Below are 17,623 nucleotides of genomic sequence, written 5' to 3'. Positions count from 1 at the left end.
GGTCAGTTTCTAAATTTCGCACGATTGAACCTGCAACCCCTGTGGGTTGATGCTGACTGTGTGTTATAGGGTTACTTACCTGAATCCCCAATTCCCTCTTAAGTTTTAGTAAGTTGTATAACTTTTGTAGTATTTTGGTTTTTCCATTGCTTGTTTACACAAGCACTCCAAAGGTTGGCGACCCGTTTGTTAGTTACATTAACTTGTACCCTAACACTTCAAGCTGTTCATTGGATCCCTGAGACCCTACCTTCAGGTTATCCAGTTTCAAAAAACTGTATCGAACTTTGCTGAACTTTTGGGTACAAGGCCCCATGGACTTCTGAAGGTAGGATTGTAACTCTGTGGACCTGTAGTGCTTATACTAATCTGTACCTTCCTTTACAGGGGTTTCATATGTATTTTGCCTCAATTCAGCGATTGTGTATCTGTATCTATTATAAGTGTTGTGTGATATTATGTTAGTCATTTTTCACTGTGTGCTTAGGCCATAAGTAAAGAAGTATTTTGGTACCTGTTAGTCTGTTTTTTTCTTGATTGTTTCACTGTGCTCATTGGGGGCACCTTACAAACTCACCAGTTCGAGACTTAGCCTAGACCACTCGCCTTGCTACCATCAACTGGTTTGGCCACAGCTCCCACAGTTGTCCCCGTCACAATACTAGCCAGGTCTTCTGTACATCTGTCCACCATGCCCAACAGTGGGCTGGCTATAAAGAAACAGAACTGTGATAACATGCAAGTGAAAGGTGTGTGGGACCCCTACTGGGGACATGAACCCCAATGCACAATAAAAGGGTGATGGGGGAGTTTTCCTAAAGTCCACTTGAGGTAAGACTTCACAAAACTATCCCTTGGCTTACAGGCCCCCAACTTTGTATAATTCTTTACTACTCAAGAAACCTTGGTAGAGTGGCAGAGCAGTCCGGCTTATCATTGGAGGAAGATATGAGCTGTAGGTAAGTACACTGAACCCAGTAAATACAATAGTCCAAAGAAACACTTACACCTAAAATGTTATATTAAAATATACACAGTTATTATATTTACTCAGGGAGGTAGATACATAGTTCACTTAACCAACTCACACAGGAATTCTTTAGTTTTCAAAGGCCGTTTCTTCAATGGTAGTTGCTTGCGGTACAATTGTTAGTTTGACACCAATGACAGTTCTACTGTATTATTAGTAATACCGGGCAGTCGTGTTAAGACAGATATATAGTAATTGTAATTAGTTAGCAAAATCACATAGGGGAGGGCAAAGTCTTTTAGGATGAAAGAAGGTTGGTTAATCACAGCATCAGAGCTTAATGTTCTAGAGACGCTTTTCTGAAAAACGAACGCTTTTCAAGTCCAATCACCAACTACACGAAGAAGTCAGTGTCGGAGTGGATTGAAAGTCTTAAGAAGCAGTAGAACAGCAGAGGTTCCTCAGGATATTTTTTTTCGTGGAAAAGCTACTTGTGAATTCAGCACAACTGGAGGTACCCTGCAAAAGGACTCCCTAAAGGGACACAAGTCTGCAACTTCAGTCAGAGGAAGAGTGGACACCCTGAGCATCTCTTCATGCACTCCAGTCACTCTGGAGCGACTTCTTGCTTCAAGGTAAGTTATACCCCAAAGTACGTTGGGTTAGAAGAAATTCTTGTGGCTGGATTCTCCTCTGCACAGCAGTGACGGACCCGGTCTTCCGATTCCTCTGGTGACAAAAGGAAGGACTCTGAATGGGATGTCTCAGCAGCAGTCTCGAGGACCCATGGCACTGATTTCTTCGGTCTCCCTGTTCAGTCTGCGATTTTGGTGCCCTTTTCTGCAGCACCAACAAGGACGGTATTCAATTCTGGCCTCCTGTGCTTTGGTGAGGGGACTCTGAGGAGTCAAACCGTGTCTCTGGAGGTTCACTTGGAGCTCACATACAAAGATGGATTCGGCCTCCCAAATACATTGCCCTGCAAATATGTCGGAGGTCTCCTGGTATTCGTGGTCTACAGCTCTGGAAAGGCACAGCACCTTGGGAGATGGCTCAGTTTGTAGTTCATCTCAGGGCTGGTTGGTCTCACCAGCCAAAGGGAAGGAATCCTCTTACTCGATCCTCTGTCGAGTAGAAAACACAGTCAGGACAGCGCTGGTCGCTTCATGGTGATAAAGGTCTGCGGGCGTCTCTGGTCATCTTCAGCTTCGGTTACTTCAGTTTCCAGTGGTCGACTTACCTTTCACCTTAGGAAACTCACCTTTTATTCAGTTTCACCACACATCCTTTGCAAACTCAGCAATTTACAGAAAGGGGCGGAGGTGGCTGTCCAATCGGGACAGTCGGGCCCCTAGTGGGAACTGGTTCCATTCAGGAACTCATACAGACTAAGGGCAGGGAAGTGTTAAACTCCTTCCCCACTTTCTGCCTGCCCAGGCACTCATGAGCCTAGGCAGGGAGACCCAAGTGTTCCTGCCAAAGTTAAACACACACAGACCTCCCCCTCTCAGAAATGGTAGAAAGGCTAACCTAGAACAACCATGATGGAAATGGTGAAAAAAGAAGGAAGTCACCATGTTGGCACATAGATGACTTCATCGTGCACAATCAAGACTGTGATTACAGTCTGTGGTTAAAAAAATAGCACAATAGTTGGTAGAAAACGTCCACTGCCACTAGCCATAACTGTAGGGTTGTCTATGTGACTAAAAGAATCACAGGCGCAGAGAGAAGGGGGATACTAGGTGTCCCCTTAGCGCACCACCTACAATACAAAGTATCCCTCTCCTTAGAAACTGTAGTTTGTAAGGATAAAGAGAGAATCTCAAAGGAGAACCAAAGGGTTCCCATCAACACTGCCCATAAGGACCTGTGTGCTGCAAAAGTTAAACCGGTGCCTTTAAAGAGATGTGGTGGAAAGTAGACTCCATAGTAAAGGTAAAATGCAGAGAACGGAGTTCCTAAAGTCCGAGCAAATAAGAAGAAATGAGAATGAAAAAGGCTACCCTCATTCAGTATGGAAAGAAAAAGGTCCAGAAGTCCAGCAGAAAGTGCTGGGGTCTTACTAGGTAGGAGAGGGGATTAAGCATAAACATGATGAATCTCCCTAACGGAGGGAACAGAAGCTTTGTGGGTGCAAGAAAGTTTCACAGACCTTGGCTGGAGAGTGAGCAAAGGTTGCGGTCAGAGGAAAAGTGAAGAGTAACCAAGTGAAGGGGATTCTGGGGGCCCACAAGAGATAGAAATAACTCGAATCATAAATTCAAAGCTTACATATTTAAGGGACCCACACAGACCTTGGCAGGAGAGTAAACTGACGCTGTGGGTGAATGAGAAGAGCGAGTACCCTCCTTGGCAGGAGTGTGAACCAAACAAGGGGTACTAAGGAAGGGGCAGGGATCCCCTCCATACAAGGTAGATTAGTAAAGGCGCAGACAATGGAAGCACCCTGAAGAAAGTGGGTCTTTGCGGAACTTGTACTTGTTTTCATATGTCTGAAAGACTCTGGGGAAAGGGAGACAAGCCCTTTGAGTCTTTTGAAACTTTTGCTTGATTTTATTTGTACACCTATTGGAACTTTTGTGTTTGGCTGACGAGACCGGGCTGCAGGTCGGCAGTCAAGAGACATTCTCCCTTTGCACATTATACTTAATTTAGCTTGTGAAGAATAGAGTTGTTTTGGACACAGAACTGCAAGCTTTACTTTGGAAAATCTGACAGTTTCATTAGCTAGTTCTGTTGAGGCAGGCAAACCTCTTAGAGAGAGGGTACGTTTGGTTACACAAGTCCAGTCCCCTTTCCTCCATCCTTGTGGGCATGTCCCAACATGGGGACGATAGCTTAACCTTTAGTAGTGAAAGAAATGGAGCTTCCCTTTTAAACTTAGTATAGCACGCTGAGGCGCGGCCTCATGCTTAGGAACCCTCCCTCCAGCGCCTCACTGCAGTCCCTTTTTCCGCACAACGGTTTCAGACCCGGCAGCCAGCGCTGAGACTAATTTTATCTTTCCTGTTGCTCCCCGTTCAGTTTTTTTCAATCTTCTTCAACTTCCCCTCTGTGCCTTGCCTCCCACAGCATGTCAATCGCAGGAGAATTCATGAGGTGTTTCATGCAACCGCTCGTTCCCAGCCACAGTACCCTATGCACTCTGTCTTGAGTGTTTGGGGCCAGACCACTGCTGGGACGCATGTTCGGCTTGCAGTGCTCTCGGTCACAGGGCATTGAAGAATTGGTTGTTGCGGTGGAGTGAGATCTTCCACATTTCTCCGCCCCACCTTAAGGACTCGGTCTCCAGGTCCTCTCGTCAAGACAAGAAAGGCCCTCTGTTCAGCATGGCTCCACAGCGCGGTGACTCATTCTTTCGGGTTCCCATGGATCAGGGTTGGATTCAGGTTCTGGCACGCCCAAGGCCTCTAAGGCTGCCGGCTCCCAAGCCAAGGGGCCTGGGGTCATTTCTGGCGCTTCGGGGCAGACCTGAGGCAGTCCTGGCTACCTGTTCCCAAGCTGAGCCCCTCGGCTCAGGTGCCCTACCGGCCTGTCTTCGGAAGGGCAATCCGGTTCAACCTCTTTAACCCCAGGGGGTAAGGAATCTTTGAGTGCCACCTCCAAGGGTCTGTCCTCTACACCATTCAGCACGGCTGCTGGCACAGGTGCTGAGGGCATCCACCCTACTGGAGCTTGCTCAGCGGACTGCCTACCAGTGATCTGAGGTTGACTCATCCCTCTTCTGCGTGTTGAAGACCCAATGTGTATCCTCCCATATCTGAGGCCTTTTGTGGCTCAGGGCCTTTGCGCCCGCCCAGGGCGTTGAGAAAGGCTTCAAAATGGCAGAGGAGCATGTGGTGGAGCCCGCCAGGCTGCTGGCCATCCTTGTTCCGACTCTGGGCTTTGCGAGACGATCCCAGTTCCCTTCCCTCTGGAAGCAACAGCAGTTTGTACGCTACAGGCTTCTGTCTCCTCATGGATGCGTCTACCTGTTAGGGAGAATTCTCTGTTTAGGCTGAATTTCCCTACCTAGTGAGTCCCCCAGCAGCTTTGCTGGATTTCTGGGGTTTAATTTTTTCTCCTGCCAAGAGTGAGACTCTTTTACCCTCACTCCTGGACATGTTGAACTGTGTTATCTTGGACAAACCTTGTGTTGAATGGGCTATGGGGTCTTTTACTCCATAGGGCCTCATGTATTTTTGTGATGTGGGTTACACAGCACCCTCTGTGCCGTGACCCAGGGGTGTCCTAGGGACTCCCCAACATAGACTCCATACCCTGGGACTGACTACTGTCTCCCAGGGCATGTAAAGTCACCAAAGACTTTGCTAGTCTTGAATCCTGAACAGAACCAGTACAAACCATCATATTGTGGACGTACTGGCTGGGGCAATTCGATTGCCCCAGGGTCTGTTAGTCGAGGGGGCACGTCTCCGTCCCCCCTGATCGAGTTTTGGCTGGTGGCAGTGGAAACTACGTTTTATATTCGACCGCGAATATTTTCCTATGGGATTTCCCATTGTTTTAGGCTAACACATTTAATTATTTATTTACGGTAGCCTTAAACATACCACCGGTTTATATATTTATTTTTATAACTCCGGTTGGGACTTTTTGCCAAAACTTGATTCTAAAATGGCGTTGGTGTTCGCCTCTGTAACTCTGACCCAAAGTGGAGCCCTTTGTTCCACTTTTGGCGGGCTTCTCCACAGAAGCCCTCCAAAGTGGTGCCACTCTGTCTGGGGTACTTAGGAGGGGTGGAGGGGGATTTAGGCACCCTGGACTGAGTTACCTTGGTAACTCAAGTCGCACTCCGTCCTGATTGGCCCAAGTGGTGAACCGCCCGGCTCACCACTTAGCATGTTTGAGTGACAGCTAGGCTGGGTGAATGGGGGTTTGCTGCATAAAAGCAGGGCTTTGGGGACTGGAACTTCAGAAGTCGCCACAGGACCAAGAATCCGACGAGGGAAGAGCTGAGCCGACCTGCTTCGACGACACCACCCGGTGGAGCCCTGCTGAACCGTCTCACCACTTTTCCCGACGACCGAGGAGAACTCTTAACGGAGTGGCTCCTTCCCTTGACTGGTGGGGACAACCAGTTTTCGCCTTCTTTCCGCTTCTCGAGGTATCTCGTGGCCGCCTTGCCAGTGCCAAGCACCCCGGCAACCGGAACCCCACCACTTTTACCCCAAACCACGAAAGTCGGTACAACCCTTTAACCGGAGGACTCCGCGGCTGGTTTCTTCCCGGGCAGTGCAACGACCCTCTTCTTCTACTCTTCAGCGAGAACTTCTTCTTCCCTGACCGACGTCGAGCCTTGCTGCCACTGCCTGGAACAACTGCCACCGCTGGAGGACCCTTTTCGCTTAAGGTACCGTGTTCCGCCTGGCTTCCCTTGCTACCGACTGTACGGGGTAGATTTAGCCCCCGGCTTTCGAACCTGGGAGTGCCTGGGACACCCTGGCTAAACTTTCTAAGCCACTCTACACTCTTTCTAACTCTCTGCAAGACTTTGAATCCCTAATAGCAGTGTGATCTTGGGCACATTTTCGCTCCGGCTACTCTAAGAGTGGGCCCTGCCTAGTGACTTTTGCTCACCTGTGACTTTGTGCTTCTGTGAGTCTATTGCAAAGGTTCTGGACCTTAGGGTGGCGTGTTTAACCCATTCCTGTTTCTTTTTACCCCTTTCTTGAACCTACTAGAGTGTCATCTAACGTTAAGCGCTCACCTCTGTTTTAATTATGTGGTATTAACTTAGAGTTGTCTAGATAGGAGAAAAGGGTTGGAACTGCTCTCATTATAACTGTGTTTGAAGAGTTTTTACTATATTTTGCTAAAGTGTTTTTAACTTATGTGTATTTTAAATAAATATCTATATACTTTTGAAACCAAGCTCTGGTCAGTGTTTGCTTGTACTATTGTGTTTTGGTACATATTGTGTATACTTTGCATACTGCCTAACTCTTCTTGAGAGAAGTCTGACTGCTTAGCCACAGCTACCAGGTAAATCTGGGTGGTACAGACTGCTACCAAAGGGGTTTACTGCTCTACCTGTAGTCTTAAATCTTTTGCAGTGTTCCCCAAGGGAACTGCACAGGTTTCTGCCTAACACTACCCATCGCAGCCTTGCGGCTACACGCCTCAGGCACCTCAGCACTTTGACCAGGAGCTAAGGCCCAGCGCCTCGGAGGTCCTGGCCCCTAGAGACCCAGTGGCTAGCGAGGACCGCTTCAAGCACTTCCTCCTCATGCATTGCCCTCAGATGAAGGGGCTCCTGAAGGATATAGTGAAGGTCATCCCGCAGGTGGCACCTCCCTGGCCCCTTCCTCTGGGTACTCATCCTGTTCCTCCAGCGCTGCTCGTTCCCGTGCCGGTCCCGCCCCCGTTGCAGGCCCTACCGGTTGTTCAGACCCCTTACTCTTATGTTCGGTCCCCTTTCCTCCATACTGTATGGGCGTCCCTCGCTAGGGACAGGAGACTGATCCTCTTTCACCAGAAAAAACCTTCTTCCCCTTTAAATTTAGAGGCGAGGCCCTGAGAGCATGCGCTTCCCTGACTACGCCTACCAGCGCCACTCCTCCGTCCCCTTTTCCACGTCGACGGGAACGGCCGATTTCACCAGCGCTCCTGGGTTTGGCTTAGGCCATGTAATACCATGCGCTCTTCCTCTGGATATTTTCCTCAATCATTTTGTCTTTGTGTCAAACATGTACTTGGTCCTCTGGCGCCACGCTCCTCCCTGGCGCATGTCGACTTCAGTGGGCTTCAGCAGATGTTCAGCCTGCGAGGGTTTTTTCCCTATATCCGACCCCACGCTCTTTGCCTCTACTGCCTTGGCTGCAACCACGGCTGGGAAGATTGTGCTGCGTGCGACGCACTTACTCCACGCGCTTTGAAGAACCAGGCTAGCTCGGTGGAGGGAGCTCTTCAAAAGGTTTCCTCCAGAGGACTTGAAGGACTTCGTCAGACAGAGATCAAGGCCCAAGGGAGGGCTGCTGTTTTCCATCGTACCCCGTAAGGGTGACTCCTTCCCAAGGAAATGCCTGAGCGGGAGGAACCTTTCTGGTTCTCGCACCAGCACACATAGCGAGGCTAGTCCAGCTACCAGCCTTGCGGCCGAGGGGGTCATCAGGTCCTTCCGGGCACAGTGCGGAGGGGCCGCAAGGTTCTTTTAGCGGGTGTACACCTGAGGGGCAACGCCCTTGTACCGGCCTAATGTCTGAGTGCACGCCTGCACACAACACTACCGGCGACACTGCAGAGAGCAGTACGGCTTACAGGCCCTGGCCTAAGGTGCAGGGTAGGTCTCATGCTCTGACGGCAAGAGTGTTGGGAGGAAACCGGGTCCAGGGAGCCAAGCACCACGACTTTAGCACGTGGCACGCATCTCGACAAAATGGCTGCTCGTCTGATGCCACTCCTAGAAACGGAGCAGGTGGGAGAAAGAGTTTCAAGGTGCGATTGGTTTCAACCAGGTACGTGGCCTACAGTTGAATCAGCAGCACAGGGCAGGTTCCCCGTGCAACCGAGACAGAGTGCGCTCCAGCCCCAGCCCCAGCAGCCTCCAGCCACTCCGTCAATATCGCCTGCCACCTCTTCAGCCTCCGAAGACTGGTTCTTCGAAAGGTTCCTGGCGCTGATGCAAACCCCTCAGATGGAGGGCCATCCTGCGTGATGTAGTCGGGGCATTGCTTCCTCCGGTCACTCCACCAGCGTCCATCGTTATTCCTCCTATGGCTCCGGCGCCACAGACCCCAGTGCTTCCCCTGCTGCCCCAGCTGGCTCCTTCAATTCCGGCTCCCCTACCTCCCACAGTACAGGCAGTGCCGCACCAGCCTCTGCAGCAGCCACCGGCTCTGGTTCCTACACCGCAGCCCACAGCGCCCAGTACTCATCCACCCGCCCCGGATACAGACAAAGAGGAGGACCCCGACATCCCATAGTCAGCCAAGGCCTTCCACGAACGGCTTGCAGGTTTGGTGGAATATTTGGGGCTTCCTCAACCGGAGGTCGAACAACCGGAGGAAGGAGTTTTGGCAGAAGTCCTCACTCTACGTCCCCCTGCTAGAACGGGGATCCCGATGCAGAAGGACGTTGTTGCTTTGGCCAAGAAGGGTTGGCTCAAGCCACACTCTGCCCAGCCTGTCAATCGCAACCTCAATGCCAAGTATAGGCAGATGGAGGGGGATTGACTCTTGCTGTTGGCACACCCTCAACCACGCTCTTCGGTGATCGCTGCAACGTCCCTCTACTCAAAGCCTCAAACATCCTCAGCCACCTCGTCCGCTGCGCTGCTAGGCAAGGAGAAGATCTTGGAGGCGTATAGAAAGAAGCTGTCCTCGATCCAACATGGATGCCATGCTGGCAGCTGTTAACCAAAGGTTTCGGCAGGGAAATAGCTGACTTCCTTCCAGAGCTTCCGGTGCAGAGCCAAGCATGCTTCAAGGCGGGGCTAGGAGAAGGCTAGGAGAAGCCAAGCTGGTGGCGCAGGACATCATGGAGTCCATCCTGGCCCACATCAATACCTCTGGCAGGGCCATATGCATTTCCACAGACATGAGGACTGCCTAGCTTCGGGCTACTGAGTTTAACTCTGACGACCAGGAATGCATATTGGACCTTCCATTCAAGGGTAGTGACCTCTTTCAGTCCATCACAGATGTGGAATTAGATAAAAAGAACAGCTCGCAAACTGCAAAGTCTTTATCCTAACGAAGCCCACCCCCAAGGCGTACAACCAGTCGCATTAACGCTCCAATAAGTGGCGCGTTTCGGGGGTTCCAGGAACGGAAGTCAAGGCAGCCTGACTGTTCAGTCGGCACCGGTGCAAACCACAAAAGATGGGGGGAGGGGGGCTAGGGCTTTTTCCAGTCCCCCTCCTCCGCAGCAGCCTCAGAGGGAAAGAAGGCATGACTCGTCCCTTCGGGTCCATGTGTCTCTGGTGGGGGGGCAGGCTTGCCTTTCATGTGCAATTTTGGCACCCGAGATTTTCGGACCCCTGGTCCTCTCTCTAGTATCCTCAGAGTACCGCCCCCTCCCTGTCCTCCCCTTCACTCTCACAGATTGGGACGGTAACTCTGTTGGCAGAAATTCGGTTGCTTGTCGAGAGCCAGGCAGTGGAAGTCCTAGCCTCCCAGAGAGGATTGGGCTTCTATTTCTGTATTTTCGCCATGCAAAAGTACCAGGCTGGCATGAGAGTTGTGTTGGACCTATCCACCCTCAACCTCTCCCTCCCTCTTCAAAAATTCAAGATGGTTATGCCAGCACTCATTGCGGAGACACTAGACGGGGAAGACTGAATGTGCTCCCTGGATCTGAAGGACGTTTATGTACACGTCCCTATTTGGCAACCGCATCGCTCCTTCCTGCGCTTAAGGCTCATGGGCTGCCATTTCCAATACAAGGTGCTAACCTTTGGCCACAACTCAGCCCCCAGGGTATTTACCAGGCTCATGAATGCAGTGGCAGTCCTCCTCAGGGCCCGGGGCCACCACATCTACCCATCCCTGGACAACTGGCTCGTCGGGGCGAGATCTCCGGAGGTGGTTCACTACACTGCCTCCGCACTTATGAACACACTCCATGACCTGGGGTTTACGATCAACCTCAAGTCTCTGCTGCAGCCTACGCAGAGCTGGACGTTCCTGGGCCTCATCTGGGACATGAGCTCCGAGAGATTTTCCCTCGGAGGACAAGATCACAGCCATCAAGAGAGCCACTACTCACTTCCTCACCAGAGTAGTGACCTCAGCCTGGTGGTACCAACACTTATTAGGTATCATCGCAGCGGTCCTACTGGCCGTACCCCACACAAGACTCTGGATGAGGAGATTGCAGCTGCACTTTGCTGCCTCATGAAGGAGGGATCCCAAGCGGAGCCAGTCAGCATCCTTCCTTCTCTCCACACGGGACCTCACGGTGGTCAAGGGACTGCAACCTGCGGAGGGGCACGCCCTTCAGGCAGCTAGCCCGCAGGTCACCATCACTACGGACTCCTCCCTGGAAGGCTGGGGAGCCACTCTGGACAGCCACAGCGTCCATGGAGTCTGAACCCGGCAGGAGTCGCAAATCATCTGGCTGTAGCTGAAGGCCATCTGGTTAGCTCTCAAAGCTTTCCTTCCGCTCCTTGGGGGCAAGATCGTCATTATCCAGACTGACAACTCCACCAGCATGTACCATGTCAACAAGCAGGGAGTGGGGGGGGGGGTTCCAGGTCTCCTCCACTGTGCAGCTTAGCGGTCAGCATGTGGGAATGGGCCCTGTAGAACATCTACCTCATGGTCGTCCACCTTCCGGGGGAGTCCAACTTGGAGGCAGACATGCTCAGCAGACTGGGAGCGGACAATTAAGAGTGGCAATTGAACGACCAGGTGCTGCTGGAGATCTTCAGCAGATGGGGGCATCCTCAAGTGTATCTTTTTGCCTCCTTGGATAACAGGAAGTGCCAACAGTTTGCGTCCTGGCAGGGGTAGGGCCCCGGCTCCTTGGGCGACTCATTCCAGATACAGTGCGACGGCATGACAGCGTATGCCTTCCCTCCCACACTCCTGGTGCACAGGGTGATCTGCAAGATAAAGGAATCTTGCGACCTCAGCGTCATTCTGATAGCTCCATGGTGGCTGGCGAGACCGTGGTTCTCTGAACTTCTCAGCCTCACGGACAGACTACCCATTCACCTTACGATGGGGCCAGCTCATCTTATGGCGCAGCAGGGGGGGCAGGGTCATCCACCCCGCCGGTTAAGGAGAATTCTCATAAATGGGCTAATTCCCTTCACCTTAGAGACCCCTAGCAACTTTGATGGATTTCTGAGGACTTGATTTTTTTTTTACCTGGAAAGAGTGCAAGCCTTTTTTCCCCCACTCTCGTATTTTGATGTGTGTTTTACACTTGTTTTCTTTGATTATGGAGTTTTAGGTAACTCCATAGGCATCATCTTTTCATGTGTTACACAGCACCCTCAGTGCAGTGACACAGGGATGTCTTTTAGACTTCCCAAAGGTTTAAATACCTTCTTTGGGATGAACTGTTTTCCAGAGAATGTAAAGTGAAATTGACTTTACTAGTCTTTCCAAATTCATAGAGCCAGCACACACCATCTTACAATGGAGTGCTGGAGGGGTTACATAGTATCCCCTGTGTCTAAATGTAGCAGTCAAATGCTACCCTTTCCCATTGAAAAGGCTGGTGGCAGTGGTTTTACAACAAACTACCATGATTTTATCCGACCGCGAACACCGGTAGCAAAAAATTACAGGAGCCATATTTTTCAAGATGGCGCCTTAAGCCCCTTTGTTTAAACAGGTCCCGTCGTCTTTTAGCGCTGTTTCTTTTTGGAAAGGTCCTTTTAGTGTTTGTCTCTGCGCGCCAAACCAGGTTTGGTCCCTTTGTTCGTATGCTTTTTGGCGGGCTTCAGGACAGAAGACCGTCTCTGGCGCCAGAGTGTCTGGGGTGGGCAGGAAGTGAGGGAGGTACCCGAACCTCCCTGTGCTTAGTCTCCTAGGAGACCCAAATGCACTCTGGCGTGATTGGCTGGCTGACTGTTCGGCAAGGATAGCCATCCTACTGGGTGAGTGACAACTAGGCTGGAATGAAAGGGAGAGAACTGTTTAAAAGCAAGTCTCTTGGACTGGAAAGCAGAGCCGACCACTGGACCGAAGGAAACGAAGAAGAGCTGGAAGAGGACAGCTTCTGCAACTCCTGGACCATTGGTTTGCCTGGTGAAGCCCTACTGCAGGTCCAAATTGCCAAGTGCATCTCGACCGAGGAGCCCCTTCAAGGACAACTCCTCCGTTTGAGTTTGTGGGACCAATCAACTCATAAGCCACCTTGATGGCATTCTCATGGCTGGTTAGGATTAACCAGGGAGAGGGACACTAGCTTGTGTGCTTGAATCTTCAGCTACTGGAACTGAAGTGACTCACTTTTGTTTGTTTTCCGACGATCCTTTGCAGTGCAGTAGTCCCCCGACGTCATCCCTCTTGTCCCCACGACTGAGGCTCAGGAACAGTGAGATCTGCAGGAACTGCCTGGAACCAACGACTTCAGCTGCATTTGTTTCTCCACACAAAGGTACTGTGCCAACCCGATAGAGAGAACGCCACTCTCGCGGTTAAAGTTTGTGAAACTTTCCCAACTTGCAGGCCTAATCAGCTTGTGACCCAACATATTCTTTTTCCCCTAAACTACTTCTGAGAACTTTTGCAAAGACTTTACCGTTTTTAATACCAGAACTACTTTCCTCTCCAGAACACTTGCCCATCGACTTTGGCCTAGGCCTATTGACTTGAATTGAACTCTTCTGGTGAACTGAACCTATTTGCACTGTCTAACAAGTATATGTGATGTAATCTACTTACCTTCTACCTTTTGCTCACTTAGTAACTAAACTGCCATGGCTCCTATTTTAGGGGAGCTCAAACGCTCTCAAAAGCTTAGTTTTGTATTGTAGTGTATTGGTATATGAGTTGCCTCCTTCTAGTGAATGTTTTCTAAATGATTGTGTAATAAATTAAGTGTTTTACCAAGAAACCTCGAGTACAAGTTTCTACTTGAACCACTGTGATTGAAAGTCCTCTGTGTAATGACTTGTACTTTTCACATGTACTCTTGAGATAAGCCTGGCTGCTCAGCTCGCTAACAAAAACTGTGTGGTACAGACTTATACCAAAGGTTGGTTTGGCTTACACCTGTAGTCCTAATTGTGTGTGGTGGTCCCATAGGGTACTGCATGCAATTCTGCCTAACACCGCCCCACAGAAGTTGGCTCTCGCAGCATGGTTCCTGAACAGGTCCTGCTTTAGCACCTGAGCCTATTGCAGGCTAACCTGGAAATCATTCATGACGCTAGGAGCGAGGCTACCGGGAGCCAGTACAAGCGTAAATGGACTAGGTGCTGTCATTGGGCGGACTCTAAATGGATTCAACCCCCTTACGTGCACGCTGGATGATGTGCTCTCCTTCTCTGCACACTCTGCACATTCGGGCGTACAGGTGAACACATGCCATGCCTATCTGGCAGCCATATGTGCCTACAGAAATTCGGAGGTCTTCTCTTCCAACCTGATAGTTGGGGAAACATTTGGCAGGTTTGTCAAGGCTCTACCCGCCAATGAAGAAGCCACACCCCATGTATGTGGGACCTCATTGTGGTGCTGGGCGCCTTGGTGCACAAGCCCTTCGAGCCAATGGCGTCTGCAAACATCCGGTTGGTCACCATTAAAACCACGACATCCAGGCTCTGGTGGCCTCAGAACACTATACCACTTTTCTCGCGGATCAGGTGTGTTCCTGTTTAAGGTACCCTCCGCTTTCCATCTAAACTAGGAAATAGTCTTGCCTACGTTTTTGCTGAACTTTAGGACGAGGCTCTTGCACTGTCTGGATGTTGGACGCGCTCTGAAATTCTATCTGGACAGGACCAAGTCGGACTCACTGTCACATTCGGGGGATCCAGGTCCGGGTATCGGGCATCCAAGACCTTGATTGCACAGTCAATGGTTTTGGCCATCAAGGAGGCCTACGAGGGGCAGCACAAGCTGCTGCCAGCTAACATGCACACCCACGCTGTCGGTGCCAAGGCCATTGCATTCTAACAGCAGTTTCGAAGGGATTGTGTCCTCCGACGTATTCCTTATCTTTGATAATACGTTTCCAGCTTACTGGCCTCGGAAATTTATTCTGTAGAGGGCGCTGCGCGTCAACGTCCACCGAGTCGATGTCACTCGACGGCCACCGTATCGGCACCGACGTCATCATGCCCATAAATAGCCACGCGCTGCGTCCCTTGCTCAGTTCCGTTTTGTAGCATAAGAAAAGTCATGCCTGAATTGGTTATTGACCTTGAAGGAGCGTAAGATGCAACCACAAGGGAAGTATCACTGCGGGGATGTTGGGAGGGGCGATAAGGAATATGTCGGAGGAACATCCCGTCGAAAGAATGTTACCAGGTAAGAAGTAACTTGTTCTTCGAAGGGATTGTGTCCTCCGACGTATTCCTTATCTTTGATAGACTCCCATAGCAGTGGCATGTAATTGGAGGTGGAAGTGAGAATGTTATGCATCCCTTTAGGGATGGACCGAATGTAATTATTTGCTACGTAGCAACTGGTTGCTCTCCTGTCCCCATTCAGTAGGACGTTCCCAAGTATGGCGGAAAGGGTGTTTTGAGTACAGGTGTTACTAACTAGAGTAACCTTGAGCTTTGCAATTCTGTTCTTTTCCGATCTTAAGAGGTTTGGCTTTGCTCATCAGGTCTGTTAGCCTGCCATCAGGGTTACTGGTTGTAGTGCCCGCAACAGAAGTTGGTACAAAACTGCTGTAACACTGAATTTATGCTTTTAATGTAACTATATAATTCCTACTTTTTGTGTAACTATTCCTGCAAGTGTGCATGTAGAGACAAACGTTTAAAAAAGTAATGTCTAACATTCTTTATAGGTTTCTGTTTTATCTGGTATGCCGCAACCTGTACATTTTGATCCAGGACAACAGTTTCCGCCAACTCAAGCTCCAAATCCAGGACAATTTGAAAGTCAGTCAGGTAAACAGTCTTGTCATTTCTTTGTTGTAGATTTTGCCTACTTGTCTAAAGGCATGGAGGGGACGTCCTCAAAACATGGATTCATGCAGGGGGGCAAAAATTCAAGTTGCAATCTACTGGTCAGCCTCAAGTCACTCGTGTCCTTATGGCCAGCGATTAGTGCACATTTTGCACCCTATTTTGTATGTACCTTTAAAATGCTTCAACTGACTAGTCTTATCTCCAAAACCTCCTGTTTAGTAGTCTGGTTGTCAGTGAAACCTTTAAAGGTTTTTAGAGTGTGTAGTTGTTGCAGATTGATGCCATTTGTCTATACATTTAGAAGGTTAAGATGGGCGACGCAGTGGTCTTTACTGGGCCAGTACTGGTCACTACGGCAGTCCTCATGTGCCCCTGGGTCGTCGTTGAATCTCTGAAGTCCCAGTGGTTGATGTGGTCCTTGGGTCCCGCTCATTTTATATCCAGAAAAGGGGGTTGGGCTACCCCAAAGCTGGAGGTGGTTATCCAGTTGGGGACAGCCAGCATCCTAGAATATTCAAGCGACCTCCAAGTCCCTGGAGGCATGTGTATTGAGGCAGATAACCCCTCCCCACTTCCTGCCAGCTCATTCTTCACAGGCTTTCTGTAAGAACCCTGCCAAAGTGAATGAAGGACCCCTCCCGCACCCCCCCCCCCCCCAAAAAACCTGGAAAGGAAAGAAGGCAGGACATCCTGAACAGGGATTAAGAGTAAGGTGCTCCATATTGAGTGTATGGTCTGCTATAGTGAATTATCGAGGCTGCCTGAAAAGTAGCAAAACTGCTACCTTGAAAGAAGGTAAGGAGATACAGTGTACCCACGGCAGTCCATTGAAGATGGCTTGTGCTGCAATTGGCAAAATGCAACAGTCACAAAAAGGAGGGGACTACTCATATGCTTGGGAGTCTAGGGACTCATCAGTGAGCCCAAAACGGCATTGCACTACGGCCCTTGGAGGTCCCTGGCAGCATGCCATATATGGTGGGGGGGGGGGGCGTGGGTGGGGGGGAAGAGTTGCTGCCATAGAAAAGCATGAGCCAAGACTAAGGGGAGATGTCACATATCCTAAATATTACAGAGCCAGAGCTGTTGACACCCTCAAAGAACGGTATAGCTTTCGATGGAACCAATCCACTCTGGATTATTTAGGGATTCATCTAACAGATCATTTGCATTTATCGCAACAGAACATCCTTGCTATGTGTAAGGAAATAGGATTCAACAAGCACAACATGCCGGGTAGGATTATGCCCATAGAAATGACTCCATTACCTAAGGTGTGATGGGTTCCCTCCCTATAATCCCAAAAAATATTCCACAGGATCTTTAAACGAATGAATGTCAGCCAGGGAAAGAGGTGGCCTGGGAGTTCCAGATCTTAAAAGTTCTCTTTATGTGGCAAAACTAGCTGTTTCTCGATAGTAATTCTTCCTCGGATACTTAGCAATATGCGAGAACTGAACAGACCGGGTTGGGTTACCGATGCAGGAAAGGTATTGGATTGCCCCAATGGAAAGGCACCACCCTAAAGCGATATTGCCAGCCGCAAGGAGATCGGTCTATAACTGGGATAGGGTAGGTAGGAAAGAAGTAACGACTGTCCCCTCCCCTCACCTCTTACTCCAGTTCTACAAAACTGTGCATTCCCACCGGGCCTAAAGTCTTGTCCCTTTTTAAGGTATGGTCGGAGGGAGGTTGATGCTAGACCCCAATTAAGATCAGTGGTTATAGATACTCAAAAGAGGGTTAGACAAAATCAGAAAGGCCTTCCCTTATAGACCCCAGGCATTTTGTAGTCCTAACTTCACTCCACATTATCAATCAGCTTGGTAGCGTCCCTACATAGAGCAGGTTTGGTGTTCTACGACTGGATGATATGGACCAAAAGTCATATCTTGAACTTTTTGGTCTGAATGGCGATATACGATATATATATCTCTATCTTGTTTGTGGGTAAATGCTCAGTTGTAAGCCAACTACATGTATTGTACTTGTAATTTGTAGAACGCCATTTTGACCATTTTTATAGTTTCAATGCGCTGTTAGTGGGACTGCCCTCGGTTGACCGAAGTCCAGAGTGTTGGATGTCTTGGGTCACAATTATGATA

General features: G+C 49.8%; 1 protein-coding gene across 1 annotated transcript in view; it reads left to right on the top strand.

Annotated features, from left to right (window-relative positions):
• The window catches only part of PCF11 (PCF11 cleavage and polyadenylation factor subunit), a 498,315-nt gene that overhangs the window by 214,035 nt on the left and 266,657 nt on the right, over positions 1-17,623 (top strand). The window contains exon 9 of the mRNA XM_069639870.1: positions 15,395-15,497. Within this exon, the coding sequence (XP_069495971.1) occupies positions 15,395-15,497 (103 nt within the window). The remainder of the gene's footprint in view (positions 1-15,394; positions 15,498-17,623) is intronic.

Source organism: Ambystoma mexicanum, chromosome 7q, assembly GCF_040938575.1.
Source record: "Ambystoma mexicanum isolate Mex_15411 chromosome 7q, UKY_AmexF1_1, whole genome shotgun sequence".
Classification (NCBI taxonomy): domain Eukaryota; kingdom Metazoa; phylum Chordata; class Amphibia; order Caudata; family Ambystomatidae; genus Ambystoma; species Ambystoma mexicanum.
The sequence above is the reverse complement of the archived record's forward strand: the minus strand, read 5'-3'. Positions and strand labels throughout refer to the sequence as shown.